The 12,977-nt window shown below is 39.1% G+C and overlaps 2 protein-coding genes across 2 annotated transcripts in view; both read right to left on the bottom strand.

Annotated features, from left to right (window-relative positions):
• The window catches only part of ZDHHC20 (zinc finger DHHC-type palmitoyltransferase 20), a 206,222-nt gene that overhangs the window by 54,745 nt on the left and 138,500 nt on the right, over positions 1–12,977 (bottom strand). The window lies entirely within an intron of this gene.
• MICU2 (mitochondrial calcium uptake 2) overlaps positions 47–12,977 on the bottom strand; it is a 151,585-nt gene continuing 138,654 nt past the window's right edge. The window contains exons 9-12 of the mRNA XM_035326425.1: positions 6,593–6,764; positions 6,198–6,306; positions 3,527–3,684; positions 47–3,218 (exon numbers count right to left, since the gene is read on the bottom strand). Coding sequence (XP_035182316.1) covers positions 3,114–3,218; positions 3,527–3,684; positions 6,198–6,306; positions 6,593–6,764 — 544 coding nt within the window. The 3' untranslated portion in view covers positions 47–3,113. The remainder of the gene's footprint in view (positions 3,219–3,526; positions 3,685–6,197; positions 6,307–6,592; positions 6,765–12,977) is intronic.

Raw genomic sequence — 12,977 nt, 5'->3', positions numbered from 1 at the left:
ATGTACACATTTTTATTCCAAACAACACTCAGAAGCAACGATGGAGTTTTTTTTTTTTTTTTTTTTTTTTTTTTTTTTAACATCTGATTTTATTTCATTTTTCCATATATCTCTGTTCAGAGGAAGGCTTACTTAAAAAAAGTCATAATTGATACATTTAACTGACATATTGGCAGTAGGCATAAACATTTAAAGAAATGGTGTTGAGCAATGTCAACAGACAGCTTGCAAATACCATACAGTTACTAAAAGGAACTAAAAAAAAAGGTAAAACTATGACGGATTCCCTAAAAGACACACCAATCTGAACACTTATGTAAACAGCTCTTTCAGTCTAAGATATTTTATCTGAGAAATTATTTTAAGACTGTTTTGCAAATCTTTTTAGTGAAGACAAACAAAAATAGACTACAAATTAAACACAGAGCCTGATTCTTCCAGGGACAAGTCTTCCCTGGCTTTCAAAGGAATTCCTTCCTGGCTGTACTTTCAGAGTAGAAAATGTTTCTTAACTGTATTTTAATTCCTAATCAATTATCCCATTTCTTATTTTACTACAGACACAAGGTTCATTTTAAAATAAGCAGATCCTTTTTCTTTTTCCTCTGAACTTGACACCAGATCGTTTGCGAAGAAATAAAAGTTGAAATCCATTTTTAGTAACTTGCTGCCAAAAGCAGATATTGCTGATTGCATGAACCCAGATACAAATGAGCAACGAGGCATTGAACTTCTAGATACACTAAAGCTAGATGGATTGATTTTTCCAACAGAAAACCAAACAGCTTGTAGGAAGCATGTCACTGACAAACAAAAGAAACCACAAAAGCAATAAAGAACATCATAAACCTATTAACAATTCACAGAATAATATGCTAGAGAATACTCTCCATTCCAAAGAAAAAAATATTTGCCAAAATATTAGCAACAACAAGTAAAAGGCAGCTTTGCATTAAAGCCAGAGCTGGAAAAAAGCCACTTTGGATGAGCACGTAGCTTTTGTGATACATACGTATCTTGCTTGATTGCATCTTTTTTTATTTTATTTTTTATTTGGTGATGTGAAACTGGCTGTGATACTTCCATGCCAGCCCCACGGCCCCAGTTGCTCTCTCTTACTCATAGCTCCCATCACCAGAAGAAACAAGCAGCTTCCAAGAGCACAGTGAAAACAGCTGCCTCATTTCTTGTTGCCCACAGAGCAGGTCCATCAGTTTGGTCTTAGGGGGAGAGGCAGAGGCATTTATTGCATTTTATTTCATCCTGACGGTTTCCTGAGGGAAGCAAAGGTATCCTTGGCAGTCATTGGTGCCTGATTTTCTAGACAGGTCTCAGGACACTTACAAAGGCATGCTCCTGTTCTGGTGGATGACTCGGGGTACATGTCCAGAGATCACACAAGTAGAAGCATTTTCTCTTTGACACAGTTTAAGTTAAAGCTCCAAGTTAAAGCTGCACAGGGAAGAGCAGCGGGCAGTCACATGTTGCTGCTTTGCTTACTTCTTGGTCAACCTCTCTAGCAAGACCACTGTGCTGAGGCTTGGGAGGACTCCTCCTTAGCACAAGCTTGCCTGATGGCTACTGGCATACCAAAATCATTATGTGTAATCTCAGTACTCCTTACGTGGGATCTTTATGGCTTACTAATGCAATCTCTCCTGCTCCACAACCAAGTAAGGGCTGTTCTGGTATCTATCATGGAAGGTTCCCCTCTTCTCAAGGCTCCTCCCAGCAAAACCCAAACAAACTATAACAAAACACCTCCTATCAATCTTATATACATCTTTGAGAATCACACAGCTAGTGTCATGCTTAAAAGGAATGGATACTTCCTCATGGAGTGGTGAGATGGTTGTTTTTCTTGAGACATTTACTCAGTCCATCTTTTGAGCCTGTTACCACAAACCTGTCTTGAAAGGTCAACCTTTCACCCCAGCCTAGGTAAATCAAAAAACTGCGGGGGGCAAAGAGGAAGAACCTTGACAGCTTTGTAAGTAAGTCCGTCTCCTACATACACTGTCCAAACAGGAAGATTGATCTGGACCTGGGACTAGAGGCTCCTGAGGTCATAAGAAAAACACGTGTCACGCACATCTGTGTATACATAGATGCACACGTTACAGTTGAAAAAAATTCATCTTTTCATCAATTTAATCAATTAGTGAACATTAATTTTGATCTATTCCTTGTTTTACTGTTTAAGATCTTAAGACTAGTTTTGCATTTGGAGTAATGAACATTTTTATTTACCTTTTTGACTTATTTTTCCCCCAGCACTTGCCTATTACACCTTTGCGTTCCTGAGATACTGCAGCATTCCCTGTCCCAACCTTTTCTGAGACAAAGTAAGTATTTATTACACATTTACCTTCTGCAATGCAATTAAAGCAAAATAATTATGGCTCAAATTGTAGCTACCACTGTTTGTGACAGAACCAGGACTTTTGCTTCTCATTTATAGTATTTGTTGAAGAGGTCTGAGAGACTCAATGCACATTCATAGATCAATGCATAACTTTTAAAGCCTGTATCAGCAGTCTTGCATTTCCAGTTTAATGGTATCATCATGAAGGTAGACATCCACACAGGACCTGGTGGAACCATCCACCAGGAAGCAGCACACAAGCAGTTCACGGTAATGAGGGCACAAGCCATATGAGTTTTCCTTTTTGATATAGGACTACTTGATTTGCATGGATTGTACAAGTGGTTTCGCCTTTTGGACTTCTATCCTTGACAGGGAAAGAACTGCCATGTTAGTGGCTGACTGAGATGGTGACCACTCTTCCAGCAGGAGACAATATTGCTGTGATGTTCCTGCCAGTGGCCATTTAAGATCCTACACATCCCATATGCTACAGTGCAGGGTCAGACTCCACAAGAGAGTAAACAACACTATTCCCTAGAGCAAGAGTGTTATCATATGGAGGTCAAATGTGGTAACAGTTCTGTAAACCAAACTGATTGCACTAGAACAATATAAAATTATTGCATTAGAAATTGGGTTAAAGTTTAGCTATAGTAAAAAAGAGTATTTTTGATTCGACTATTATGTAGACAGGGCAGACAAAAAAACCTAAATAACATTTGCAGCAAAAGAACAATGGACTCTTTTAAAAAGGACTTTTCCCAGTTTGCTTCCACAATTCCTTTGCTCCTTTAATGCTTTCTCTTTTCACACACTTCCAGTAACCTTGAATGCCTTGCTGTTGTGGTACCTGTTAATAAAGTTAGAGCATGTTTAGCATTTACACAAAAAAGACACTTATTCACAGACTGTGTAAATATAATATGTAAAACAATGCTGCTGCTCCTATAGTTCACATATATAATAACAAGTCTCAATGGCAGCAGTCCTCCCAGATTAATAAGCAGTAAGGAGTCTTAAGTTTAAAAGACAATTCCTTTCCATTAACTATCTTTACTTGTGTTTCTATAAAGCGTTAACAAGAAAGTTGTAAGAATAATCTTTGGTATTTATAAACAAGTATGTAATGGGGAATAACAGATGATATTGGCTTTTTACCCTCAAACCTCGATGAATTCGGTTCTTCAGGACTCCAAGAAACTCGCTGTGGCTGAGGCAGTCATCTCCATCCAGATCAAAAATCTTGAAGATGGTATCCAGAATGTTATCTGAGAGCTCCTGTCCTGTTGCCACCTTCACTGCTCTCTTGAATTCAGCTAGCAAAGACATAATATTACATCACAGGTGACCAAACTTGAAAAGACATTGCAAAGCACGTAAATTGCAGGATTCTGTACAATTTACAGTCTTGTGGATATTTTAACTGGAGAATTTAGGATGAATGATTAGTGGACTATATTAGGAAATCTCAGTTCATGCCTTCTGAAGCTTACTTCATCTTTTCCCAATCTTTATTAACTGCATTAAAAACTTTTGAGATACAGTACTTGTCGAGTTTTTTTTTTTTTTTTCTTTCTTTTTCTAGAAATAGCTCAATATTGAAAACTTACATACTTTTGGATAACACCTGTGTATATAGATGGTAAGTGTTTTCCTCACTACAGTCCCATAGAGAATACTATCACTTTACCTCAAACCAATTAAGTACACAGGAAAACTCTTCTTCTTGGAGAACAGTATTTCACAACATACTTCACCTCAACCAACAGCCCCCTCAGGAACTCTGTAGAAGCACCCACCATCAGATACTTAACTTTGAGGACTGAGGGCAGAAAAAGCTGTCATACCTCTCTGGAGACCTACTTTCCTCTTCAGCTTTTTGGCCACTCTTTGCGCTACAGCAAGTATGTTACAGTAACATCTAGTATTCCCACTTCTGGTCTTGTGGTATAAGCGTTTGGAATTTTGACCCACATAAAATAAGAAAATGTGATGGGTTGCCATAAAACAGAAGATAGCAAGAGTGAAAGGGTTATTGTTTATTACAGCAAACACAATCACACCTCTTGAATTGGATGCATTTTTGAATGCATCACAGATGTATGAATTTCAAGGAGGAACTGGAGGTTACTACAGTTACAGTAGTATTGTAGATCATTACAGCAAAGTGTCCCACTAAATGATAAATATAGTAATATTGTGGTTCTGTTCATAGATAAATGTTGTTTATAAATAACGGCACAAATATGATTAGTTCTGAAGCTTACTAGAGGAAAGAGCACCTTTGACTCATCTCTCATCTTTACCTCTGGACAATTTCTCTGTTAATGCAGCTGATTCATTTACCTTTGGTTTAAATATAATTAAGTTGAAAATCTGTCTATAAAAGGATATACCACAATTTAAAAAGAACGTGAAATATGTTTAGCTTATATTTTGTATTTAAAAGTGAGTTAACTGTTTCTGGTCTTTATGCTAAATGTAAATCAGAGATAGTACTGCAGTTTTTTGAATAGAACATGAAGAAAAGGAGATGGATCTTCTGAAACATTGGAGAATAATAACCTTCGAAGCAAGAAAGGTCATCTTATCAGAGAGAAAAGATGAGCTACAAACTTGGAAGAAAAAAAAATCTAGAATAAATGGAAGGACCAAAGGACTGATATATTTAGATAAATATTCATATGTGTGTGAATAAACACATGCACACACATGCAAAGTAAGAATTAGTAAGTAAGATTTAGGAAAGGATTAAACATGTATACATGTAACATCCATGAGTTACCTCAGACACTGTTTTCCATCACAGTATGGTTCAGTGCATAAAGAAATTCACAATTGCCTGTAGGTTGGGAATCAGCTTTTACAAAGAAACATCACCAGAGTGAATATCACCTATTGGCCTCATCATCCTTCGGCACTTAAAGATGTGTTACTTAATACAGAAGTGAGCTGAACTCTCGCTTATGACAATTATCTAACTATTAATTCATCCTCTTTCTTCTCCACTCTTTGTACATCTTGTGCGAATAAAATCCGTCTCCTTCCGGACAAGAAGGAGACAAAATCAAACTGACAAACTAGAGAGAGAAGGGCCATGAACACGGCTGGGAACTGGGGGGACCTGAAGAAAGAAGAGAAGCTCAGGGAGCTGCGGAGAACAAAAGTGCACGGGGGGATCTAGCTGCAGCCTTCAACTACCTAAAAGGGGTTATGGAGAAGTCAGAGCCGTGTTTTTCTCCAGGGTGCATGGAGGTAAGACACAATCATTGTAATCTGCAGCAAGGGAAGACATCTTCATGACAGTTAAGCACTTGAACAGGCTGCCTATAGAGGCTGTTGAAACCAAACCCTTCCTGAAGGCTGGATTAAATAGTGATGAATGTCACAAGCTGTAAACAACCCCAGTTTTGGCCTTCTTTGGTTTAAACAATCTTCATGCTTCCCTCTCGAGAATGCTGAATTTTCATCCTGTCTTATCACATCACTCTCACCTTTCTCAAATGAGCTAATCAAATATTTATTTCAATGAATGTTAGTGTCTCATCAACTTTCCTCAGCTTAGGAGAGCTGTGTTTCAAGTATAACAAGTAGGTAACAATCTCAGAATTGTAACAAAAATCACTTTTTGTATTTGAATGAATATTTCGTTGCATTGCTCCTAATTTCTATTATATGGGAAAGAAGCAACTTTCCCAAATCTTTGTTTTAAAAAACCACTTTACTACATTGTTTGTTTTTCTTGCCGTGATTACACAAGCACGTGGAGAAGGCAGACAGTATGCTGAAATAAATGAAGCACGGCAAGGCGCAGCTGAGTAGCACTTACCCCGTTTAACAGGACGATTAGCTACAGTAAACATCTTCATGGCAATAGAAAAGTCTTCCAGGTTGTTTGTAAACTTGCAAAAAGCCTTGAATTCTTCCAAGCTGATATTCTAGAGTATCAAAGAATTCAGATGATATATATTGAATAATATATTCAAACCCCAGAAGAACGATTTCCTTAAATTTGGTGGGACCTATTATTTAGTTGTGATTACTCACTCATTATCAATATTCACATTTCTCAGTTGGTAAATTGTCATTGTTCTTATTTGCATAAAATTCAGAAGCTGCCATTAATTCATTTGGAATCTAATTATATTTTCAGATACTCATATTCAAATGAAAACCTGTACTTGCAAATGAGGAAACAAAACAAAGCATAGTGTATGTACCAACCTCTCCCGCCTCAAATCTGTCCTTCACATTCTGCCAGTAAATTTCGTTGTTTTCCTCATCAGTGAAGTACAGCAACCACTCCGCAAAGTCCTCTTTTCTCATGACATCCAAACCCTTGGAAAACTGTATGAATTCCATTTCTTGCACTTCTGTTTGCAGATTTTCCATGAACCTAAGCGTGAACAAATATTACCCAGCAGTTAATACCTGCATCATTGTATCTCTACTACTACACTAAATGCATTACACTAACTCCTGGGAGGAGGAGTAGACTAACTCCTAACCACGGATACTATCGACATCGTTGTTTAAAATGCTTTTGGTTTGATTGCACCTGTCTGTGGGTGCTGATTTGCTCCCACCGCTGCATTTCAGTAACGACACCAGCAGGGTGCTCCCTAAGCCTGTGTACAGAGACCTCTGCTACCGTAATGCACAGATACAACAGTTTAGGCACCAGAGAGAAATGTTTGAAAATGTGCAGATAATTAGATAAAATGATCGATGAGGCGGTATCATAAAGAATGAGTGAAAAAGGACATGGTAGCTAAAGGCCTGACATGGGATTTATGAAAATTCATATTAATGAGAGAGGAATGACAAGGTAGGAAAGTACCTAGAAAGAAGAGGCCCCAGTAATCACAGAGGTGAAAGAGAAGAGGAAACTTGAAATCATCACTATAGGAAAAGCTGACTAAAAGCCTCATAGACTGCAAAGCCTCAAACTGCAAAACGGGGTTTGGCAACTCAGTTCTGCACTCATGAGAGAAAGGATTAGTGAGGATTACAGGTGGCATGTAGAGGGTTTGGAAGAGCACAGAAAATGATGTTGCAGGTATTTGGGAAGGTAGGAAGAGAGCTGTCTGAGAAAGTGAACATTAGGGGTTTTAGGAAACACCCATTCTGCCAGGGAGAATGAGAAAAGCTGCACAAGAAATGAGTAACAACATGCAGGTACAGAAGCTGGAACTGTATAGCTTTGAGTTTCCCCAGTTTGCTCTGTGTGGCCATTATCATTTCTTCTGGCCTGATGTGATTTTTGAGAAGGGAAAAACCAACAGCATGTGAGCCATTTAAAGATGGGGCAATGTACAAACAAATGCTTTTTTTTTTTTTTTTTTTTTTTTTTTTTAGTGAACATAAAGGTTAAAAACACGACCATGCTTGCCAGAATCCTTTCATTACATCAAAAGAACACTGCTTTATTGAGTTGCAAAAATTACTGACAGGGGGGAGTGAAATACTTCTATATTGGGACAAAGCAATTAGTTGGAGAAGAGGACAGCCAAGGGTCTGTGTAGCAAAGAGCAGTAGAGGCTCATTTGCTCATCAGTTTGCATGGCCTCACTGGATTTGAATTCTTTTCCCTGAAATTAAGGCATTTTAGCCTGCACAGCTATCTTTAGTTCTTTAATGAGATCACTCGGACAATTAGTAGCTCGAAGCTCTGTGAAGTCTATACGGGTTTAGCTGAAGACTGCTCCTGCAGCATAATCTCTCTCTTGTATTTTCTTCTCTGATAATTAGAGCTGCACATGCAAATAAAGGGCCAACAAGTGATGAATTCACTGCTCTGGACACGCAGGTAAGTGAAAGCCTGACACTGGAAGTGAATTTAAGATTCAGGCTGTTGTCTTACGGATCAGCAGGAGCTCACTTGCAGCTCACAAAACCATTCTTCAGTCACCAGTTGCAGCTCTTGCTCTTGTAACTAATGAGGTGGCTGCTGCCCCTGGGTGAGGGCCCTCTCCCTGGTGAGGAGATGGAGATGGCCCAGTGCAGGCTGGCAGCAGCAGTCCTGTCCCACCACCTGGAGGAAGGTTGTAGGGCTACTTGTAGGGCTGTATGCATGCCCTCGGCATGCAGGATAGGCTGGTGGAGGAGCGAAAGCGTGAGCAGCTGCTGGCTGCCTCCTGGTATGGGTCAATATGGTTAGGAAAGGACCAGTCGGTCTGTAGTGCTGGCCAGGCAACCAGCAGAAGGATTTTTTGGCTGGGGGAACTCAGGGCACCATTGCCTCAACAGCCTTTCAGAAACTGGCTGCTCTCTGCTTTGAAGACCCTGATCCTTGGACCACTTCTTTCAACCCCCTGTATCTGCTTGTGCTGACCAGGTAAGCAGGACAGGGGCCTGTCCGACGCACAGGCAGGACCTGCTGACGAGCAGCCATGGAGTTGGTCCAACAGAGACTGACTTTCCTGCCGTCTGGGAGTGTCCACCCGAAGCAAAAGTGGATAGTATCTGCGACGTGTGGCTTCTGCTTGGCTGGAAGCCACAGCAGAGGCCATGCAGAACAATACCTGCAGCTGTGACTGTTGTCTCCAAACCATGTAACATCCAGCCTGGGGGAGGAGCAGCTGCTGAAAATGAGGTCACTTTCAGAAATACGGCGAAGATATGGATATAGGGAAACAAGATAGTGTTCGTTTTAGTGTTTTATTTTTTTGTCTTTTACTCTGTGAAATGTGGACACCCCTTGTGACAGGCGTAAGGTCTGTTCTTGAAAGTATAGGGTATTTATCTTGGGGAGATAACTCTTGGTCACTAGCTGTTCTGGTCAGTTGCCACAAGTGATGACCAACTACATATTCTTCCACCTTTTCTAAGTATTGTATTTGCAAGTTCTGCTTAAAGACAAAACCCTCAGTGACCCATCCTCTGGCCATTCCCTGTCAAGGCAGGACAGCTGAAAGACCAAGTGTTTCTACACGCTGAGGAAGGAGCTGGTGGCCCATGTAGCCATGCACACTGGCCAGCTGAACGGTGCAGCAAAGCCAAGGTGAGTGAAGGGTTTGACTGAGGCATTTTTGCCATATGCTTGCTTCTGAACCCTCTTCTAGTCCGACAGAGAATGAGGCACTGTATCTTCCCGTCTCACTGTGGGTTTTCCATCGCCTTTTCTCAGGCCTGTGTTCTTGCCCTCTCTGGTTGCTTCCAAGCAACATTATTGCACACCAACTGTTGCACAACAGCCATGCACCTTCCTGCACCACTCAGATTAGGGAGGGGAGCAGGAATTACTTCTTTAGGTATGAAAAAAAATAATTTCAACTTGTAGGCTTGCTCCTGGCAAGCTGGAGTAGGAAGATTTCCTGCTGTACCAAATGCTACTTGGAGCAGCAGCTGAAATGTGTAATTTAAAATTTAAACAAGATAGTCTCCCATATTGCAAAAATTAAAATACCATGAATCATCACATCAGTATTCTAGGTCACTCTTATTCCCAGATGTGAGAGTTAAAAATCCTAATGAGTTTTTAAAAGAGAAAGTTATTAAAATTTATTAAAAATAACTTTCTGGTTAGGAAGTAAAACCTGCTACTTATATGCCAAGACACCACTAGGGATACTTGCTTTTTTATCTTCTGGATCATGGTGTGGCAAGTTTCAGCTAGAAATTCCTTCAAAATTTCTTCAGATACTGGGAAGAACAAGCATATTGATGAAATTCCTGCTTTCATAAAGTCAATGGCTGTGGACTTTGAAGAAAGACGGAAAAGGACTCTGATTTTAGATGTGCTCTTCGATTCAAGAATAACTACACTGGAAATACTCTTCCACTGCAGTAGCTTGAAAATAAAAGCAAGGCCTGCTTCTAAATAATGCAAAGGAAAGGTGTATCATAAATTTGTAAGATGGGGAAAAAGCTGGGAACAGACAGTACTTTCTTTATGACAGGCTGTTTTATCCACACTCTCTGAAACACCCACGTTGAAGGCCAATGGCCAAATTTGTTATCGTGTTGCAACAGCATCCAGAAACTTTATCAGCATTTAGCCCACGTTCTGTAACGTGCTTTACAGATCTATAGAAAGAGGGAGTCTCTCAAGACTTTTTGGCAGCTCAGCTTTAATAGAAGTGAAAATGTAATAAAAGTGGGGAGACCTCAGGAATGCAGCTATTCTCTCTCCAACCTGAGATGTTGCAATGAAGTGCTAGCTTCCTTATGGCACACAAAGTAGGAGAATGAAAAGCAAAAGGAAAGGATAGGGAAAGTTTTCCTTCCTATACTTCTTGATCTGAATTGAAAGTCTGTACAGAGCTTCAATACTCTATCATAGAACTGACCAGTGTTTGGGGCACTGTTTTGCAAGAAGAAAACTTGACAACAAAGATAGAGGTGAGTACACCACCCTAGCATTTGTACTCTATTTTGGCTCCTCTTCAGACACTGACGTCCTGTTGGAGACTCAATAACCCTCTCTGCAATAAAGGACTGCTACAAGCAGCTGCAAAGTTGCCTTTTTTGCAAATATGACTTTTCCAGAATAGAATATGGAAAATCTAATAAGGGCTTAACCATTAACCTTCACAGAACATTTGAATACACACTTGTAAATTCAGCTTTGCAAGAGGTAAGACAGTTAATCAATTTCATCATTTTCAGAATTATGGGCAAAACACCCTTTGATTTAGTGCTCTCAGTGTTTCCAAATCAAACATAACAAAACTACTCGCTTTCATTTATAAGTACTCTGTAGAAGCTAATCAAGCGATTTGTTTGATAACTATATGGGAATGGAAGAAACAGATTCTTCTCAGCTATATTACTAAATATTTGGGAAATGTTGAGATTCAGCTGTGATAGGAATATACAACCAGAAAGCCAGATTTTGTTCTCATCCCTTCCTCTTTGTCACTGTCTGATTCTAGCTGCATGACATGTAATCTCTATGTGAATTAGGGGCCTATAGACATACATACACACATAGGTACAAGCATAGGTACTGAGATAAATAAAGAGGCAATGATAATTGTATTTTTTGTTAAAGCACTTCCAAATCTGTAGATGAAAATCATTGGAATGTGCAAACTATCAGCACAGCAAAAGCACCACTGGTTGATGATGCTCCTTGAAAGATTCTGCCTCTATGCATTGGCACAAACAAATTTCAGCCCTAGCAATGTGGTTCTGTCTAGATCCTTCTGGTTTCTTAAAGGAAGGGTTTCAAATGAAACGTACAAGGGAATTTCAAAGCACTGAAAGAAAGAGAAGCAGGACAGGTGAGGGAAAGGCATGTTCTCTGTATGGTTGTACAAACAGTGACTTTTGAGCTAGAGAAGAAAGTAAAGAAAAAACAATGATTAAAGAACATTTCTAGTGCAAAATTCTGTTACTTGATGAGAGGTCTGGAAGCAACAAATCAGGTAAGAAAATGACATGAGGTGGATTTAAAACATTAATTTTCCTTATATGACTGTTTGATGGTAATTGTTTAACCGTACCGAAAAGTATTTTTTTATGTCACCCCTCAAACAAACAAACAAACAAACAAAAAACGCACCCAATACCCAAACCCTAAAGAGAACAATTTTGAACAATCTTTCCATACTATCCCTACTTTCTTCCTTAAAAAAGATTGTGAGAGATTTAAGCTTGCTTGGGGACAGATTACAGGAAAAAAAATCTTAGCAGTCATAAACTGTTTAGGGAGTGAATTACTGTCTCCTCTATTTGGGATTAGACATACTTAAATAAGATCAGTAAGGGACTTTTTCAGAAAAAAATAACAAAACAACACAGTGGCTGTCAAGAAGAAATACTTGCTAGACTTAAAAAAAGTAAATAATTTTCTTCTCAGAATAAAAAACAATACCTACAATGTAGCTAGAATTTAAAGTACAAGTGAAACATTTTTGGAAGTAGAAGACCGAAAATTATTTATGTCTCAAAAACCCACTATGACTGTGTTCTGTACAATAGCGAGAAAAGAGCTTGACTGGTATCACAAAGTATGTAAAGAAAGATTACTTTTTTTACTTCCACGCTCATAGCAGCCCCAAAAAAGTTGAAAAATGATCTGATATTGTTTCATGGTCTCATCCTTTATGTCCAGTAAAAAAGCAGTATGAGGACTCTCCTTGCATGTATCCCCTAACTGTGATTCCCAAAGAATCACGTACCAGCTGGAGAGAGACGCAGAAGGCATTGTTAACCATTTTCCCCCTCTATAATCAATGTGCCTCCTGTATCTGGGGCTATGGCATGGAAGGCACAAGAGCTGGCTTGCTTGAGCACCACACTGCCTGAAGATGCAGACAGTTTCCATTTTCTTTGTGCCATTTGAGTACAAAGAAATGAGAACAAGGCAAATTAACTACCCTGATATATTGACTGTCACTGTCCAACATTTTTTAAATGTTTGAACTGTGGGCTGAAAGGTTTGGACACCACTGGTGAAAGTATAGATACAGATGGTTGCACACTTACAAAAGGATTTTTTTTTTTAAGTCACCCAAACTGAATAGGGAGCGTGAGGAATATACATGTAAGTAATGAGGTGAGAACACTACACTCAGCTTTCTGAATTCCTGTGTAAGTACAGTGAAATTTTACAAAGAGAGCATTCCTGCTTTTTTTTTTTTTTTTTTTTTTTTTTTTTTTA

Source organism: Oxyura jamaicensis, chromosome 1 (genome assembly GCF_011077185.1).
Source record: "Oxyura jamaicensis isolate SHBP4307 breed ruddy duck chromosome 1, BPBGC_Ojam_1.0, whole genome shotgun sequence".
Lineage (NCBI taxonomy): Eukaryota > Metazoa > Chordata > Aves > Anseriformes > Anatidae > Oxyura > Oxyura jamaicensis.
This window is presented reverse-complemented; position numbering and strand designations above follow the sequence as displayed.